The 19,733-nt window shown below is 41.3% G+C and overlaps 1 protein-coding gene across 4 annotated transcripts in view; it reads left to right on the top strand.

Moving 5' to 3' along the window:
- GTF2I (general transcription factor IIi) overlaps positions 1-19,733 on the top strand; it is a 92,204-nt gene that overhangs the window by 7,021 nt on the left and 65,450 nt on the right. For 3 of the 4 annotated variants that reach the window (XM_040336693.1, XM_040336694.1, XM_040336695.1), the window contains exons 3-9: positions 1,144-1,282; positions 5,539-5,658; positions 9,963-10,146; positions 12,614-12,642; positions 12,864-12,906; positions 13,689-13,732; positions 15,603-15,680. In XM_040336693.1, the coding sequence (XP_040192627.1) occupies positions 1,144-1,282; positions 5,539-5,658; positions 9,963-10,146; positions 12,614-12,642; positions 12,864-12,906; positions 13,689-13,732; positions 15,603-15,680 (637 nt within the window). Of the gene's footprint in view, positions 1-1,143; positions 1,283-1,875; positions 2,188-5,538; positions 5,659-9,962; positions 10,147-12,613; positions 12,643-12,863; positions 12,907-13,688; positions 13,733-15,602; positions 15,681-19,733 lie in introns of those variants that run through there. The other variant, XM_040336696.1, reaches the window with a different exon arrangement.

The following is a 19,733-nucleotide window of genomic DNA, read 5'->3' as shown; positions in this document are numbered from 1 at the left end:
TTTCTAAGACGTTTTTTCATCCACGCATGCCCAGAAGCTACTTATGAAGCAAGCTTCAATGGTAAAACGTGGTGGAACGTAACCTCACTTTGCAAGATCATTGTGAGAAAACGATGGTGTGTAGGCAACTTCGTCTTTGAAAATTGAAGTTTCAAAAACGTCATTTTTTACTTCACAGAAAGTGTCGTTTTTTTTCATCACATAAAGTGATGGTGTGTACGCGGCATTAGAGCAGTTTGAATGATAGTGCTGCAAGAATGCCCGTAAGTATGTAAAATAATGAGGACTCTTGCTTGAAAATCCCAGCCAGTACTGAATTTTTGTTGGTAGTTTTTTAAAATGCAGTTTGAGCCAAAGGTATAATATAGTCATGCTTTGCTACAGAAAAGGGTCCTGGAGCTTTTCCAGCAGTTTCATCCTGCTCCCCCATCTCGTATAACATGTCAAGCCTATTAAAGACTCTGGGGAATTCCAAAACATACCGAGAAACCTATGAACAGGATGCAGCTGCTGAAAACACTTCCATGTGCACATGTCAAAGTGAATATCTTCATTGCATGTCTTTAGAAAGCCAGAGAAAAAGTAACAACTAATACTGAGGTGAAATGAGCATATATGCTTTTCTGTCACTTTGCATTTACTGTAAATTTTAATGCCTTTTCGGTCATGAAATCGAATCTAAGCCAACTTTAAGTTGGCATTTTTACAGTTCTGGTTTCAAAGTAACACTAGAACATTTCACATTTTAAAACACTTTTCATACAAGGGGCCTAGTCTGATTCAGCACACTTTACAGTATTTATATTGTTTATTTCTGATTGTGAATGATGAAGGTTCTTCCCTGCTTAATATTAATAATCCTTAATATTGAGCATGCCTAAGGCAGGAAACGGGACTGAATGTAGAAATGAGGGGCAGCTTGGCGTGGTCATTGTCTGCATATAAAAAAAAAAAATCAGTTTTGATGATATTCGGTAAAGTGGAGCTTTTCAATCTTCTGATTCAAGAATAACAGCCAGGCAACATACGTTTTGTAGAATGACAGCTTCCAGTTTTACCTCAGGAAAAGTTTCCTTTATGCACCATAATGGATGAAGTGGTATTTCACATACAGTTAATATTGTTTTTCTTTTCCCTTTGTAGTTTGCAGAGTTTGCCAGAGTGAAAGCAGAAGTGGCATGCATTGCAGTATATGATTCAGAAGCCCTTATAGCTGGTAGCAAAAAAGGAAAAAGCTTCTTGGAGGTTAGAAACGATTTCCAGACAGATTTCATTCAGTACTGTAAGTATATTCACTCAACAGTGGTGCCCAATTATTCTTGCTTGGTTTTTGTTCTGCATCTGGTATGTTTCCTGTAGAACCTGTACTTGGTACAATATTATAGATATAATATATTCTACTATATTTCTAGTGTTACACCCTGTATTAAAGTAATATTTTTCAGCAATGGCCCAAAGTCCCTTACACACAGGCCAAATGGCAGGCGACGTTGGCGGGTTCACTAAAAACCATCCGACATTCGGCCCGTGTATATGGCATCTGGTCTGAGAAAAGCCAGCTTCTGTCAGATGAGCCTGCTGAAAAACAAGCAGCGGACAGCCTCCCAATCGGCACTCTCAGCCAACGGTGGCTGTCCCCCTGTCATAACACAACTGGTCAGCGGGGGAGATCACTGAACTAACATCGGATCATTAGTACAGCGGCTCCGACCGGAGCTTACATCCCTTTTTTTGTTTTTTTTGTTTACGGAAAAGAAAATCAGTGTGTAACAGGCTTTAATTCCCGTCACTTTTACGTAATGCTGGACCAACCAGATTAGGGTTGCACAATGGACACTGCCTATGCAGCTAAGTTATCATTGACTTCTCTGTCACTCATGATTCATGATCTGCTTATCTGGTCACTGATTTTTGGTGGACGGATTTCTTTAGCAGAGTCACTGTTTTTTTGTTTTTTTTTACTGATAAACAGGTGACACTTTAAAGTAGACTTGGAACTTTAGGGCAAAGCACCCCGCTGCATTTATTACTTGCCTTCCCTTAGCTTCTACACTATTCCGTTTGCCACTAGGAGAAGGAAGAGATTACACATGTGACGATGCTAGGTGATTGCCAACATAATCCCAATACCCTGAATTACCCAGCATTTCTTGCTGCCGGACAGGGCAGGAGAGGAGCAAGGGAAAGGTGAGTGTATTTAAAGTTGGGTCAATGCATTTAAAGTGTATGTCAAGGCAAAAAAAAAATAAAAAATATTGCTTGCCTCTCTTGAACATTTTTTTTTTTTTTTTTTACCCCTTTTAAACATGTTGCAAGTGCAGAAAAATAACTGACATGCTCAACATATTGGGGTTGATTTACCAAAACTGGAGAGTGCAAAATCGGGTGCAGCCGTGCATGGTAGCCAATCGGTTTCCAACTTTATCTTGTTCAATTTAAGCTTTGACAAAAAAATAAAAGCCGATTGGTTACTATGCACAGCTACACAAGATTTTGCACTCTCCAGTTTTAGTATATCTCCCCATAGTGTGCTTCAGTCTTCATCTTTGACATAATGGGTGTGAATTCCTAAGTGCGTGTTGCTATCCCTGCCTATATAATTTCTGATGGATTACAAAGAACACGGCCCTCTCCTCAACTTCTCCTTGTACACAGTCAGAGTACAGAAATGTATCGGCTCACAAGAGTTATGGTAAAATCGGCATGTATTTTTAGCACTTAAACAGATATAACAAAACGCTTTTTAATGGTATCTTTAGCAGACCAAAATGGAGCTTATAAGAGAAGCTCGTTGTTCATTTATGTTTACTTTAACCACTTGAGTCCCGAGTGCCATTTTACAAGGAGTATTTTTCCCAGCACCATTTTAAAATGGCACCGGGACTCAAAGCTTCTATTGCAGAGCTGCATGGGAGGGGTTTGGGTCCACTCTTCCCTGATGAAATACAGACCACTTATAAAGAAGAAAAAGGTCTTTAAAACAATGTTAAAATAATAAAATAAAATAAATTGTGTGTGGGTGGGGTGGGGTGGGGAGGTGAATAAAATCGTTTTTAATATAAATATTCCCTCCCCAGTTTATTTTCCCTGATTGCAAAAGTAAGTAAATGAGATAAAAACTTCACTTTGCAAAGAATGCTCAATCACATGCAAGGAAAATAAAATGCTTCCCCTCATATCTAGAGCAAATGCACTTAAAGTGCAATTCAAAGTACATTTGCCTTTAGTAAATTATGTTGTAATTTTTTTTTTATCAATTGCACACTTGTGAAAAAGTTGCTGTTGCACTAAATTGAGCCCTCGTCAATCCGACATAATCTTACCTTTAATATTTTGCTAACAGTTTTTGCAGACCTTTTTTCTGGGCATATTTTAAAGTCATCCTGAAAAGGCTAAAACCTCCCCTGAAGTAAAATGCATACATGCAGTTTGAGCTTCACCATTCTGCTATGTTATATCAAAGTCTTACTAATTTGATATTCTTGCAATAGAGACTTTGTTGAATATATTTTGGGGTATATATATGGGAGTGAGCAAATACGTAAACTTTGCATTGGTGAAAAATTGCAGGAAAATGCATTTTTGTCTTTTTTATTTATTTTTAACTATCCCGTAAAAATTTCAAATATAGGTATCCAAATCTGCTGAAAATTAAAGCCTGTCTGTAGGGGAAAAAAAAGAGTATATTACAAACGCTAAAAGGTATAATGTGGAGAACTGAGACCGCTCCGAAAAAATTCTCTGGGAATCGAGGGGAAGAGAGAAAAAGGCATGGGAAATTGAGGGGAAAAGGCCTCTTTCACATGGACGGTCTATGTCACTAACATTTCATGTGTTGATAATGTGGACAGCACTGTGTGCTGTCCATTGTATCATTTCCTTACGCCCCTCAAACGCCTGCTTTTAATGCCTGTGTAAACTTGGCCTAAACCTGTTTTACCCCACATGTGCAAAGCACAGATTCACTTGAATTTTATACAGGTGGACTCCATTCCATTAATCATATGACTTCCAATAGCTTTTTTAACCTGGTTTTGCCCTCTAAAAGGCAATTTGAGGGCACATGACAGACGACGAGGATGTATTTTAATTTTACCCCTAAAATCCTGCACCAGTTGAATGGGTCGCTGCTTTCTGAACGTGACAAGGATATATATATATTTTTTTTTTTCATGGCATGTGTATATCCCTGCCCGCTTTTCTTGCAGCTTAAAGATAAGCTCACCTTTAAAAAAAAAATTAAAACAAATGTGCATTTATTTTTTCCTAAAAGAACCTGGAAAGCATTGCACTTGTGACCAGTGGATCATGCTGGGCTGTAATGCTGGGCTGTCAGTTTGAAAGCCGCAGGGCTTGTGGATGAACTACAAGGGTGTTTACCAGCACCCTTTCAGTTCATACAGAATTACAAGCCATCTACCGTTAGGGGTGACGGTACTTGTAGTTCATTCATTCAGAGGAAACTGAATGAATGACAGGGCCACGTCGGCAGAACCTCGCACAGCGAAACTTTTTTTGAATTGTCACAGCCAGTGCAGAGAGAAGAACCCGCACCCGCTGTCACAATGGGGGGGGGGGGAGAGGCAGCAGGAGTTGGAACATGTTGCATGTTTCCATCAAAATTCGGGTGGAGTATGTAACGTGTTGCAAAAGGTTAACTTCTCTTTTAAGGGGGTATGGTTGGAGAGATAGTTAAAACATGGCTCAACTGCATGTTTTTACCACCCCAATCCACAAGTGTATATGAGGCCTAAAGGTGTATGGTTGTAACAGAGCTTATTTAGGGATTGCACAGAATATTAGCTAAATACTTGAGGTTTATTCACCATTGAGATGCAGAAATGCATGTTAGATGCCTTAGTACATGGCAGTACCATTCATTTTTCATGAAGCCCTAACTCGCTAAAATAACTAGCCAGGATCGCAGTACATGAGAAAAGGGGAGGGAAACATGCCATCTGTACATGTATTCATTCCATGCATTCATTGTTCCATGCAGACCAGCATGTGGCACCAGGCTAGGCACTGCCGCACCCCTGTTGCTCTTACTCCATATGCACTTATATTATGTGTTTACAATATGAAGTAATGTCATTTATTTGAAATGTATGTTTTCATTTACATGTTTTCTGTATGTTGATACATGTTTTGCACTATTATGAATATTACCTTTTCTATTACCCGCACCTTGTCTGCAGCCTCACTCAAAGTCCCAATTTATCCCTTACCTTTGATCGCAGTACATGGTAATGCACTACTCTGCATTGTGGCGTGTTGAAAAAAATGGTTTCTGATTACCTCCTCTTTTCAGCAGTAGATCAGAATGCGGAATTTTGAGAGCCTTTTTATGTATACAGTATTGGTAATTTTTAGTTCTGTATATATTTTGAAACACCCCCACCCCTTTTTAATTTGGTTGCACAGCTGAAAATTGTAAAGTATTCACCATTATTTCTGTTACTGTGGTGTCACCATTTTAAAAAATAAAGCGTTGCTGTAACAGTAATATCTAATGCCCTTTCTTTGTTTTAATTACAGGCAATATGGAGAAAAAGTGTGTTTCAGAACCTGTAACTAAGAGATCTAAATTAAAATCTGAGCATTCGAATGTTGAATATCTCTGGAAAGAGGTGGAGGATTTGTTCTGTGTATGCTACGGTAATGTATGTTGCTGTTTTAGCAATGTCTCAGAATATTCAAAATGAAATGAGCTCTACGCTTTTAAGTGTGTGTGTGTGTGTGTGTGTTTTTTTTTTTTTCAAATGTCAGTGCTTCATTCATTCTAAAAGAAACATTGGTGCTTTTGCTATGGTATGTGTCATGTAGTGTTAGTTTATTTCAAAGCAGAATAAAAAAATCTGTTTAAAAATACTTCAATCCAGTGTGCCCCTAGAGCCCTGTTTGAGCTGACACCATAGTACCTTTTGCTGCTCTAAAAGTCCAAGTGGCATTGTTGGGCCTGTCTGCTGGACTACATGTAGGATTTCCGACGGGAAAAGTTCCCATCGAAAATCTCGAGGGGAAAGCCGAGAACCTGCTCGGTCAGTCTTTCCCCCTACACACGGCTGGTTTTCCCAACAGGAAAATTTGAGCTTTGGTCGGGAAACCCCAGGGTGTGTGTATGCTCCATCGCAGTTTTTCCCATAGGAAAACTGCCAAAAACCTCCGGGAAAAAGTCTGCTGGTTTTCCCCGGCGGAGAAAAGAGAGCGCTTTCTCATTTTTTTTTTTTTTTTTGTCTGGTGTTTTTTGGGCAGTTTTCCCATCGAAAAAACTGCAAGGAGCATACACACGGCCGGGATTCCCAGCCAAAAGCTCCCCTTGCAGTTTCCCCATCGGGAAAACTGGTTGTGTGTACGAGGCATTAGATGCACTAACAAATTACGATGGTTGTGACTAATGTGTTAGAACCAAACTCCAGCTAACACATTTTAAGCAGTTACAGAAAAAAAATATCATTTTGAGATAAAGGTTTTAAATAATGTATACCTTTGCTGGACAGCATTGTCTGTTAAAAAAAATAGAACAGACCTACTAGACAGATCCATAGGTGGGGGGGGGGGAAGCATACAACCACCACATTTAAGCACTGGTAAGCTGAAATATATTACATTTTTGCTTTTTGGTTTAGATATACCGTATTTGCCGGCGTATAAGACGACCTTTTGTACCTAATAATTTGGCACAAAAATCGGGGGTCGTCTTATACGCCAGATGCAGACTGCGGGCGTCCATTTTTTAAAAGCCACGCCTCCTCCTCGTGCTGTATCGTGATGGGCTCAGTGATCCGCCTATCACGGACGTTGTCTCGGACGAAAGGATGTCCATGATAGGCGGAACACTGAACACAGGCTCTGCTGGGAAACTGAGTGTTCCGCCTATCATGGAACAGCAGGAGGAAGAGGTGCGGCTTTTAAAAAATGGACGCCCGCAGTCTGACTCACACCAGGCAAGTAATGAAGATGTGAGGTGAGGCAATGGCACAGTGAGGTGAGGCAATGGCACAGTGAGGGGTCATCTTATACGGTGAGTATATCCCAAAACCAACATTTTAGCTGGAAAATTAGGGGGTCGTCTTATGCGCCCAGTCACCTTATACGCCAGCATATACGGGTACTTTAAAACCAGCATTGTATAGAAGACAACACATATGTTTAGTTACTTTGTCTCTCCTTATGCTGCATCTTATGTCATAGCAGCCTTAGTTTTATATTCCTTGCATGCAGGATAGGTTTACTTTACAGCAGTATGCTCGACCATTATTCTGACTTGATATCCCAAATCGTATTTTGAAACTATATAGCTTTGTATTAATATTAGAATATTGAACTTCTAAAATGAAAATGTATGCTCTGACTATTGGATCTACTTAATATTTAATAAATGTTACTTTCATGCAAGGCTAGTTTATTTACTGCAGCATGCTAGACCAGTACTCTGACAGGATATCCCAAATCATATTTTTAAACTTTCAACAGCAATGTGCTACTACAATTGCACTATATTATGCTGGACATGTGTTAAATATGCACTTAAAGGACAAGTTCATGAGTTCTATAACCCCCCCTCCCCAGCTAAGGTAACGTAAGCTAAGCCATCATCCCTTGTGGTACTTCTCCGATGACATTCTGGCCTGAAAGAATGGTGAGATGTTAGTGCGGAGTCATGGGCAGCCCGGCACTAGACTTTTACCAGCCGGGATGTAGACAACAAGGGAGGCCACTGCCACCAGATGAGGTAAGAAAGCAACTTGGAGGATGATGATTTTGCTTAGGAGAGTTTGGGGGGCTAGGGAGTGGGGCTTGAGGTGTTAAAGTGTATCTGTGGTCAAGATTTAACATCATATTAATTTCCACATTTTTTTTTTATTATTTCTAGCTTACTACTATTAATCTGAATGAGCTTGAAGTTTGTAAACTTTCCTAATACTCCAACACATTTCCATGCTTGAATGTAAAAACAGTTATTCACTATACCCTGTGAATATGCACTGTTCTTGTTGCGCATTTCACATAACCTGAACTGCAGAGGTGATGAGGAGCAGTTTTAGGAGGCACAGTCCGTATAACCAATGTTTTCTCAACTCCAGTCCTCAAGAACTGCCAACAGGTCGTGTTTTCAGCCGTCTTCATCTGAGGAAAATCCTGAAAACATGACCTGTTGGGGGTACTTGAGGACTGGGGCTAAGAAACATTGGGTATAACACACATACCACATCATCACTAGAGGTAGACCGATATATCGGTCGGCCGATATTTGGCCGTTTTTGTGAAATCGGCATGGCCGCCTGCATGGCCGCCTGCCCTGCAGTACTGACCCCGCTCCCATGTATCCGATTCCTCCTATCTGCACGGCCACCACAGAAGGGATATAGATTTCACTGGCATCACGCCGTGCCCCGCCCCCTTGGCGTGCTGTATTAGGGACAGGGAGAAACAATCATTGGCTTACAACTGCCGCCTGACTAACTCCCCCCAGCAGGAATGTCTTCCTTCCCTGCTGAGGCGGAACCTGCTGGCATTACACCAAGTTCTAAACAATGATTGGCTGATCCGCTCATCAGCATGCACCTAGCCTATTAGGTGCATGCTGATAGAATTGGATTATGATACCCAGCATGTATGGAGGGTAAGTTGCCCAAATTATGTGCTACTGTGCCCCCCTGCAGAATTTATTTAAACTCCTTTTAAAAGGGAAACCTGGCTGAGGCTGGCATTTTGAAGATGGATGAGGATGACTCTGGGTGGATATGAGAGTTACATTGTGGAGATCCTCTTCACAATGTAACTCTCATCCCCACACATAGTCATCCTCATCCATCTTCACAATGCAACACAATCATCTTCATCCCCACCCAGCACCATCCACCCCACTACAACGCATTCCCTGCACCATCCATCCCTTTCCACAACACATCCCCACCCATGCCCAGCACCATCCATCCCTCTCCACAACTCATCACCACAACGCATCCCCACCCACGCCCAGCACCATCCATCCCACTCCACAATGCATCCCCACCCACACCCAGCACCATCCATCCCTTTCCACAACCCATCCCCACCCACGCCCAGCACCATCCATCCCTTTCCACAACACATCCCAACCCACCCCAGCACCATCCATCCCTCTCCACAATGCATCCCCACCCAACCCTCTCCACAATGCATCCCCACCCATGCCCAGTGTATTTTTTTTCTTTTTTAATAATTGAGGTGGCACTGATGGGCTGCACTGGTGGGCACTAATGAGGTGGCACTGATGGACACTAATGGGCTGAACTGGTAGGCACCGATGAGGTTGCACTGACAGGCTGAACTGGTGGACACTAATGAGGTGGCACTGATGGACACTGATAGGCTACACTGGTGAGCTGCATTGGTGGGCACTGATGGACACTGATAGGCTGCACTCCACCTCTCCACCCTAAACAATAACCTCCTCCCCAACCTAGATTTTCTGATATAATGGGGAAAAAAAAATCGGCCTAAAATATCGGCCGCAAAAATCGGCCTAAAATATCGGCCATCGGCCGCCCCAATTTTGGAATATCGGCATCGGTATCGGCCAGAGAAAAACCCATATCGGTCGACCTCTAATCATCACTGCTTGCGGGCAGCAACTTACCATGTATTGTGTAGTTCTTAAAAATTGAAAATATTCCAAAGGAATGTGTAGCTGCAAAGCATGCATGGAATTCAGATAGTTGTGGAAAGAGATGACAGGCATAACTTCCAATATAGAAGTATTTTCAAGTAAGCTGATATTAGATTGTCGACTATAATATGTATTGCTATTAGAATATTAAACTTATAAAATTGTATGCTGTGACTATAGAGCTACTTTAAAATATTTAATAAATGTGTCCTTTGTGTGTTTAGTAGATTACCTCTCATATCTTTTTTTTACAATTTTTAAATGGTTGTCTTTTTAAATTGTAGTTTAAATATATTTTTACAATTAGGTAAAGCTTTAGGAACATCCGGTCCAGTGCCTATCCCTTATGAATTGTTAACTAGAGACCCCACTGCTGTTACAGTCTGTGGACTTCCAGAAGAAATATCGGTCAACGAGCCATCCATGTATGATATTCAGACAATACATCTGATCTTGGATAACAAATCCAACATATATTTTAATATTAGAAGGTGAGGCATCTACATTTGAATTTCCATATGCATTTTTAATGGTATGTAATTTTGGTTTATTGCTGCACCCTTTTATTCCAATGTACACATATACACTCAGAGGCTGGGTTCACACTTGTCCGACAAACGCTCCGACATTGGGAGCTCATGTCGCATGACGTGTGAAAATCAATGTTTCTCTATGAGAGTCTTAACTGGTCCGATACAAGTCTGTCCGACTTTGAAAATGCTCCCTGTACTACTACTCGGTCCGACTTTGATCCGACTTCAGGCCAAAGTAGGATCCTTGTCCTTACCATCTGACATTTGACACCTGACATGATAATTACAACAGCAATAAAAATAATTTATCTCACACTGGGATTGTTTTGATTGGTCAAAGGACAAGTCAGACTGTCAAAGTCGGATCAAAGTATTATCCTGTTCATGAAATTCGGATGGATGTCGGAACAATGTAGGATCGATGTAGGACTAATGTCGCAAAGCAAAGTAGGATTAAAGTCGTATGACTGTCGTGTCAGTGTGAACCCAGCCTAAAGCATTTACATAGTTTTATCTACTAGTGTGTGTCTGTGTCACACGCATTTACATGAGATAGAGATGCATGGTACTTTGCAAACGTTTTAGGCAGGTGTGAAAAAATGCTGTAAATTAGGAATGCTTTAAGAAATATAAGTGTTTATTTAATTTTATCAATTAACAAAATAGAAGGTAAATAAAGAGAAGAGAAAATCAAATCAATATTTGGTGTGACTACCCTTTTATCCCTTTATGCCTTCTAAATCAATTCGGCGGATAGGTTGTTCCAAACATCTTGGAAAACTAACCACAGATCTTCTGTGGATGTAGGCTGCCTCAAATCCTTCTATCGTTTCATGTAATCCTCAGACTTGATGATCTTGAGCTCAGAGCTCTGTGGGGCCAAACCATCACTTCCAAGACTTTGTTATTCTTTACGCTGATAATGTTTTTAATGATCTAGGCTGTATGTGTGGGATTGGTGTCTTGCTGCAGAATACATTTGAGGCCAATCGCCCCCCTCCATGATGGTATGGCATGGCATGATGGATAAGTATCTGCTTGTATTTCACAGCATTGAGAAAACCATTGATCCTAAACAAATCTCCAATTCTATTTGCAGCCCCAAACTTGCACGGAACCTCTACCATGCTTCATTATTGTACCATTCTCATGCCCTTCAGTAAACAAACTCCCTCCTGCTACAGCCAAATATTTCACATTTTGATTCCTCAGTCCAGAGCACCTTTCTGCACCCCAGTATGTTTTTGTGCATAGTTGAATCATGTAGGCTTGCTTCCACATCAGAGGTATGGCTTTTTGGCCTCAATTCTTCCATGAAGCCAGACTTTTTCTCCAAACAGTAGATAGGTGTACCTGGGTCCCACTTTTTTCCGCCAGTTCTGTGCTGATGGCACTGCTGGACATCATCCGATTTCAAGTGGAAGTAAGCATAATGTGTCTCATCTGCTGTATTAAGTTTCCTTGGCTGACCACTGCGTCTACGGTCATCAACGTAACATGAAAAATATGTCCTCAATGCTAATAAATACAGGAATATACTTATCTATCATGCCATACCGCCACGGAGGTGTCTGATTGGCCCCAGCAGGGGGCTCGCTGTATGATGAGACTGCAAGACTTACTTCTGCACTCTGTACTCTGCTTTACTACTGGCCTCTGAACTCTGTGTCATTTACTTTTTATCCCCTACCTCTGTAATAACTGATGAAGGGTTCAGAGCTCGGTAGTAAATGATGCTAAATTCAGGGGTCAGGAGTAGGTGATAAGGGGGGTTAGCAGTAAGTGACGCAGAGGTCAGGAATCCGTAGTAAATTATGTAGATTCCATGGGTCAATGTAATTATTCCTGAGCCCTGAACAGGTGCCCCAACATGTAATGTTCTCTATTTAACACTTATTCTATACTATGCAAGTCAGTTTGACCACATCTCTTTAAGCCACACCCAATATTCAGGGCAATTGGAGACATACCCACTGTTTGCTGTGTGAGCCACATTTCCATGTTCATGAGCCAAGGGGCCCAACTGCTAATGTTGCACACAGGCACACTGCTTTCAGAAAATGTCTCTGGGTTGATATGATGGTTTTTGCTCTTATTAATGGGCTGTACTATTGTTAACGATGATGCTCAGAAGTGATGTCTGCCTTACGGATGGAACATACCCTTGATGGTTTTAACTTTTTATGTTCTTGTCTTATTTTCTGTTATCTTTATTAACTTCGTATGGCTTTTTGGAAATAAAATAAATACTGATTATACAAAAAAATAATAAAGAAAGTGTCTCTGGTGAGAATAGTTGGCAATTTTAAGGGTAGCCTGTACTATATTTAGAGTTGATAACTTTCATTTTAAGTTCCACATTTTAAATTATTTGCCTCACAAAGCTTTAACTATCTTATGCTTTATTTAATTTTTTTCTTATCAGACCCTTTCCCTATGGGAATAACTCAAAGAGTAAGTACCTGTTTTTGTTAATTTATTGAAGTTCTTAAGTCTCAATAACCAAATGTTTGTGTGTGTGCTCTTTTTTTTACCCCCCCCCCCCCGTATATATTTTTTTAATTCAATGCTTAAAAAAATATATTTGAGATGTAGTAGTCTGAATGGTGCCAGTCAATTATCATTTTGTTGCTGTGTCTGTGTTTTGAACTTATCATTTTGCAATTTTCTTGTAGATGATGACCTTGCAGGTGACACACAAACCTCTATCTTGGAAAGGTATTGACTTGCTTTTACTGGAAATTTTATGCAACATGCATATAATTTATAGAAAAAAAAATCTTCAGTGACAATAAGGACATAGTGGAGAACCATGCTTAGAGCAGATGACAACTATGGATTTGCGCAGAGAAGTACTGGCTACATTTTGTTTTGGCAAATTATTCACAGATTATGTTTGAGGTCCTGCTTCAGAGTTAAACATACTTAGTATAAAGTGCAAACGTATCTCTGCACTCTGTCTTCTACTCCTATGAAAATGCTTTTTTTTAACTGCAGCATCACTGATACCTTCCGACAATTTGATGCCCCCTGCATCAACAGTCTATGGTGTTAAAATAAATAAAGCTTAAACCTAAAATAGTAATAGCCAATTAATGTGCATTTAGAAAAACATTCAGCTTTTTAAGAAAAAACTACTTGGCTGTCTAGAAATTGTTCCTGTGGATATATGCACATTTTTGTGCACACTTTTGCCCCCTGCCGCCTTTAAGACTGAAAGCCTGAGCATCCAAACACTGCTGATCACAGCTTTTGGTCCTTAGCCTGCAGAGAGCCATCGCTGTCAGTCACTGGCTTTCTGCTCTGACCTGTGGAGGGGACTGAAGCGACTGGCTCAGGCTTTCAGCGATTACCGGTATATATATATATATATATATATATATAATCTCTCTCACACCTATATTCCAATAGAGATGATGTACTAATAGAAGTATGGTGTCAAATAGACTTTTTTGTATATAGAATTAATCCTGAATATTTTTTTTTCTCTGTTATTACAGCTCTTACCCTGTTCAGGTGAAAACTGAGCCAAGCGATGACTCTGGTATGTCACAGAAGGGTTACAGCTATTTACCAGCTTAAACTAATCATTTTTACAGCATAAGTCCCCACATAAAAAAAAAGGCTAGTTCACGGTATGTCACACCATTTGGGGGCCAGATTGGGATCCGTAACAGATTAAAAAAAAATGCCAAGAATAAAATGCCCATAATGGGAGTAAAAAAAATCCCCCTACATTGCTGGTCAGTGGGGGTAAAATAAAATCTCTCTACCTTGCTGGACATTGGGAGTAAAAATAGCGGGAAGAAACCCTTAAACTGGCATCATGGTCAATGGTGGTAAGCTGTGCAACGCCCCCCCCCCCAACTGACCCCCTTAACTACAATGGCAGCAGATAGGGGTGTTTACATACCGTGGTCGCAATGCTTCATGGTTGCTGAAAAAAAGATCCAACATGTTGCATTCAGCAAGGCTGCAAACACGCTGAACATGACCCATTCAAGGAAATGGGGAAACGCTGCAAACGGCTTGCGGCACAGTTATTGGCAAACATGGTGTTAAAACAGGCAGTTGGGGAGCTTGAAGTGTTTGTTACCCTAAAAAAAATTAAATAAATGGATCCTGTTCCTTTTAGAGCATGTTATACAGCACAGTGCTTGTGCTGTGTAATTTAGCCCCTTGTATCACCTAAAATACCTGGCTGATACTGGTTCTGTCTTCCCCCTGTAAACTGACCACGGTTTTATCATGGCTGCTGAGCCCTAACACTGTTGTCAGTTTACGTCATCCGCAGCTTTCCTGTCGTCCTCTCCCCCCCCCCCCCCTCCCTGTCAACTCTTGACAGTGCCTGCCCCATCCCCTCCTAACTTTTTTTAATGTGTCATTTAATCCTGTGTGTTTCATTGTGCTATGTGCCCCAGTCTGTGTTTTATATATAAAAAAGAAAATGCTGTCTATACCTGACAAGAGGAGGAGAGAGGCAGACAGTCACTTGAGCACCGAGCGACTTACTAAAATCAAGTATAGAACAGCATTTATTTTTATTTTTTATAAAACACAGAGTCTGGGGCACATGGCATAACAAATCACAGTGGCTTAACAACCACTTTAAAGTGGAATTAAAAGCAAAACCTAGCTAACTATAAACCTACTCCCACCCCCATTCTAAGCATAATCTATCTAGCCCTGTAATAAAAAGATTGCTATACTTGCCTGTTCTGAAGGAGGGGTAGCTGGCAACGGCAGGCCCACAGAAAGTCAGTTTTTATATATAATGACAAAAAAAATGTTTAACTTTTTATTTTTTTATTTATATATAAATATATCTCTATGACGACTTGCTAACTGCCCCAAAAACATGCAGCTTGTAAAAGTACAATAACTCATACCAGTCCCGATATCAGTGAAAGAAATGTTGCTACCTTCAGTATCCAACTTTTCCAGGTGTGTTGGATGCCAGTGTCTCCTCACTGCATGCTTTAGATCCACCATTTAGCTCTGAACAGACACTCTAGTGACAAAATGGCCCATGGGTGGAACCACTGTGCTCACAGAGGCGACACAGATATCCAATACACTTGGAAGTGTCGGATGCTGAAAATCCTACTGGTGGGTGTAGCTCTGCAAGAGACTGAAGATTCCATTCACCAAAGCCTAGAGTGGAAAGTAGTATTATTGTACATATTGTTGTGGATGAAACACAGTTTAAAGCAACAGTTTTATAATGTACCGCTGTAAATCGTATGTTTGCTGCTGGAAATAACCAAAGTAATTGCAGTATCTCTAGCTGTCATGTATCGGAACCCTCTTAGATGTTTATAGACATTTTTCAATTTTTTTTAATCTATTTTTTTTATCTTTTTGTTTATCATTACAAAAAATAATTGGCTATTTTTTAATATATGTAATTGCAGATAATTCATTTGAATTAACTACAGTCATAATAAAAGAAGAGTCCAATGATCGAGATTACTATCAGTTCTGTTATCAAGGTAATAGATATGTATGTGCAGAAAACATTTCTGTAATGTAAAGTAGCAATGTGTACTCAGAGGTAACGTGGAGTGTAACCTATATTTGTACAGAATCATCATAGTCTAGAAGTCTAGAAAATGTATGAAAGACCTTGTGCCTAAAAAAAAAAAAGGCACCCTTTAATTTTTGTATATTTAGTACTGGTACCCATTATTGTGCAAGAATATTACAGGGTATTCAAACAAATGGACTTTGGTGCACAAGGATCCACAAGGCAGACAATATATTTTTCTTAAAGATACAAAAATATTTATTCTTTGAAAACATAGTAAAACAAATTGCACATCATGTGACCGCAGGCCACACCCGCCCACCACCATATTCCCCAGATACAACTATATATAAATACACACGAAACCTAGGATTTTGGGGGGAAAAAATGGCCGCTGCACTTTATTGGTTTACAATTTTCATAACCAAAATATATTACTCAATACAATACTTTATAAAATAAAACACCAAGCAGGCTCTGCTCAGTTATTAGAACTCGAGCATCGTAAACTTTATTGTACCAATAAAGCCTCGTCGTCCCCCCCCCCCCCCCCACACACACACAGATTGCGGAGTGACTCAACCACACAATTTTTGCAACGGGGAGGGAGGGAGCTTTTCCTTCCGTATTCCTGGACACCACAAAGGGAGTACAAACTTCTGCAGCCCTCTTATAAAGTCCCAAGGGAATTCCCATTGGAGCATTCCGCATTGCCTTTTTAAGGGACAGTGCCCCAAACCATTTCACCCAATAATGCCTAAACGAGTAAAACAAACAGGGCTGGGTGGCTGCTGTCCCAAGAAAGTGGGCCCAAAGAATTTGCCCCCTTTATCAATCTTGGGGTATCCAAGGTGAGAATTTTGATATTTCTCTGTGTTTTGCGGATAACATGCTTCTTCAGGAGAGAATTTATAAAGCTTACATTCTGCAACCATATTGGTAATAGAATATGTATACAGATACACTAACAAGCCATGTTCAGTTGCTTTGTATATTGTAACTGTATACATTCATTTAATTTTTTTGTTACCATTATGGTTGTATAATTTATAACTTTTTGTTCAATTTGTAGATTTACACCTCTCCTTCTCTCCTAAAGAAGCAGATTATCCGAAACGCATACAAAAATACAAAAATTCTCCCCTGGTTTCCCAAGTATTCATATGTAATTTGTTTACAGGGTATTGAGAACAGTGTGTATACTATTTTACCAAATATTTGGGTTTACAAGGAGATCGCGCTGGATGAGGGAATGAGTTACGGTAATCACTTCTTGACGATATGTAAAGTTATACAGGGACGTTTTTACCACTTGATTTCCAGAAGGTATTACGCACTTCATGTCCAGGGCATTTTTTGCTCTTTAGCACCGTGCTACTGTAAGAGCCGGTTCACACTGGGGCGACTCGTCAGGCGACTCAGCTGCCTGACAAGTCGCGTCCCATTGTATTCAATAGAACCGTTCTAATAGGAGCGACGCAAGTCGCTCCGACTTAGAAAAAGGTTCTTGTACAACTTCGGGGGCGAATTGCATTGACTTCTATACAGAAGTCATTTTGCAAGTCGCCTCTGAAGTCGTCTTCAGGACGCCTTGCCAAGTCGCCCCCGAAGTCGCGCCGCCCCAGTGTGAACCGGCTCTAACTGGTATTTGTGCAATCATTTAACACTGTACCCAAATACAATTTTATATCTTTGTTTTCACACAAATAGAGATTTCTTTTAGTGGTATTTGATCGCCACTGGGTTTTTTATTTTCTATTGTATAAACGAAAAAAGACAGAAAATTGTGAAAGAAAGCAATATTTTCTACTGTTTCAGCCTTGTTCACTTATTCCAGAAATCTCTGGCTTCTTTTTCCCTTTTATTCAAGGAGTCTCATGGATCAGACCCAAATTACAGCACCCTATGCTTCCTTGAAATCCAAATTTGGTTCTCGCTTCTCTGCAGAAATCCTCTTTGAACCCATGAGAGAACTCTGCTTAGGTGATCTCCGCTGCAAAGTAGCTTTCTGGGTGGCTATCACATCTGTCAGACATATTTCTGAGTTAGCCCCTTTTACACAGGCAGGGCCGGTGCTAGACTATTTTGCACCCTAGGCGAGATCAGCTACTCCCCCCCCCCCCCCCATAAAAAATAAAACTTCTGTATCGCTAAAATATAATTTCTAAACTTTACGGTATAGAAAGAGAGCAAAACAGTCTAGCACATCCCCATTTATACCCCCTGTGATGTTTATTTTCCCCTCATTGAACTGCTGTACACAGCAAGCATAGTTGGCAACAATATATTATTATTAAAAAAATAATTATATTTTTTTGGGGACTGGGTGACAGCAGGGGACTGGGTGACAGCAGGGGACTGGGTGACAGCAGGGGGCTGGGTGACAGCAGGGCAGGGGGCTGGGTGACAGCAGGGCAGAGGACTGAGCGACAAGAGGGGGCTGGGTGACAACAGAGCGCTGGGTAAAATTGGGTTGAAACTGCTCTGCCCAATAACTCACACTCAGGACAGTGCTACAGGAGATACCATCTTGATCTTTGTCAGCTAACAGCACTTTTTACTTCTATGTAAAAGTCTAAAGATAGAAATAATAAAGTTGACAAAGATGAAGATGGTATTTGTTGTTTCCTGTAGCACTGTCCTGAGTGGGAGTTACTGGGCAGACCAAGTTTTCAACCCAATTTCACCCAGCCCCCTCTTGTCGCCCAGTCCAGTGGCTGCATAAAAGACAAAACAACATTTTTAGAGCCTTTTTTTTTACCTCCATGTTGCTCTGCCATGAAGGACCACACGATCTTCCCTGACACCAGCTGCTCTGCCCCCCGCCCCCAGTGACATACAGGATTAGCCCTTGCCTGGCCACATCCCCTCATGAGTCCCGACCTGTGACCATGAAGGAGGCAGCAAGCTTTTCTGCATTAGAGCCCTGAGCCGCCGAACAGCTTTGAAGCTGGGGGACCTAGGGGAGGGATCTGTTGGTATACTGCATTTGATGGTTCCCTCCCCGCGCCCCTGCACGATCCTCGGCAGCGGACATTCCCTCTCCTCCTCCAGACCTCCAGTACACACTCCTGCAGACCCACCACACAGGGGCATCGGCTCCAGAGGTTTCATTCAGCGGGATGAGGAGGTGACAGGCCATGGCTGCGCCCTAGGCGGCAATGCGACCTAGGCGGCTGCCTTATCCACCTAGTGGTAGCGCCGGCCCTGCACACGGGGCGGATCTGCTTAGCGGAGTCCGCTGGGCGGATCTGCTTAGCGGAGTCCGCCAGCTCAGCAGGAGATTGCCTTTCTGATCTCAGTTGAGCTGACAGGTCAGTCTCTGCTCACTGTGTGGAAGGGACCTGTCAGAGCTCTGCTGATCTCTATGGGGAGATCGGATATAAACTGACATGATGTCTGATCCGATCTGCCAAGACGGATAGTAGACGTATTTCCAAACGTCTGTCTTGATCGGATGGCAGACGGGTGTCAGCGGACACACCTGCCTGCCCATAGCAGTCAATAGATGGCCCACTCATATCCGCCTGAAAAACGGACAGGTGGCTCTCTGATCTGGCTTATCGTGTGAAAGGGACCTTAGTGTCTCTTGTAAGGAGCCCTTACTGATTCTTCACTAGGGATAAGATGGTTTTATACCCAAGACCCTCCTTTCTTCTTAAGATGGTATCAACCTTCCACCTCATTGAAGACGCTGTTTCCTTCTTTGTACCCTGCATCCCAAAGCCCTTTCACAGTCTCTATCAGAAAAACAGATTCATTCATGCCTACAGGGTATTTTTAAAAGCTTCCTGCTTTCAAGTCCACTATTGCTAGGTGGATAAGACAACTAATTGCTAAAGCTTGTATGGTAAGTTCAGTACCCCTACAGGCTCACTTCACCAGATCAGAGGTGATTTTCTGGGCATTCTGACATCAAGCCTCTGTTGCCCAGCTTGTAAGGCCACCACCTGATCTTTAGTCCATACCGTCTCCAAGTTCTACCAGATGGATTCCCAGGCCTCTTACAGATGCAGTC

This window comes from Rana temporaria, chromosome 2 (assembly GCF_905171775.1).
Source record: "Rana temporaria chromosome 2, aRanTem1.1, whole genome shotgun sequence".
NCBI classification, from domain to species: Eukaryota; Metazoa; Chordata; class Amphibia; order Anura; family Ranidae; genus Rana; species Rana temporaria.
The sequence above is the reverse complement of the archived record's forward strand: the minus strand, read 5'-3'. Positions and strand labels throughout refer to the sequence as shown.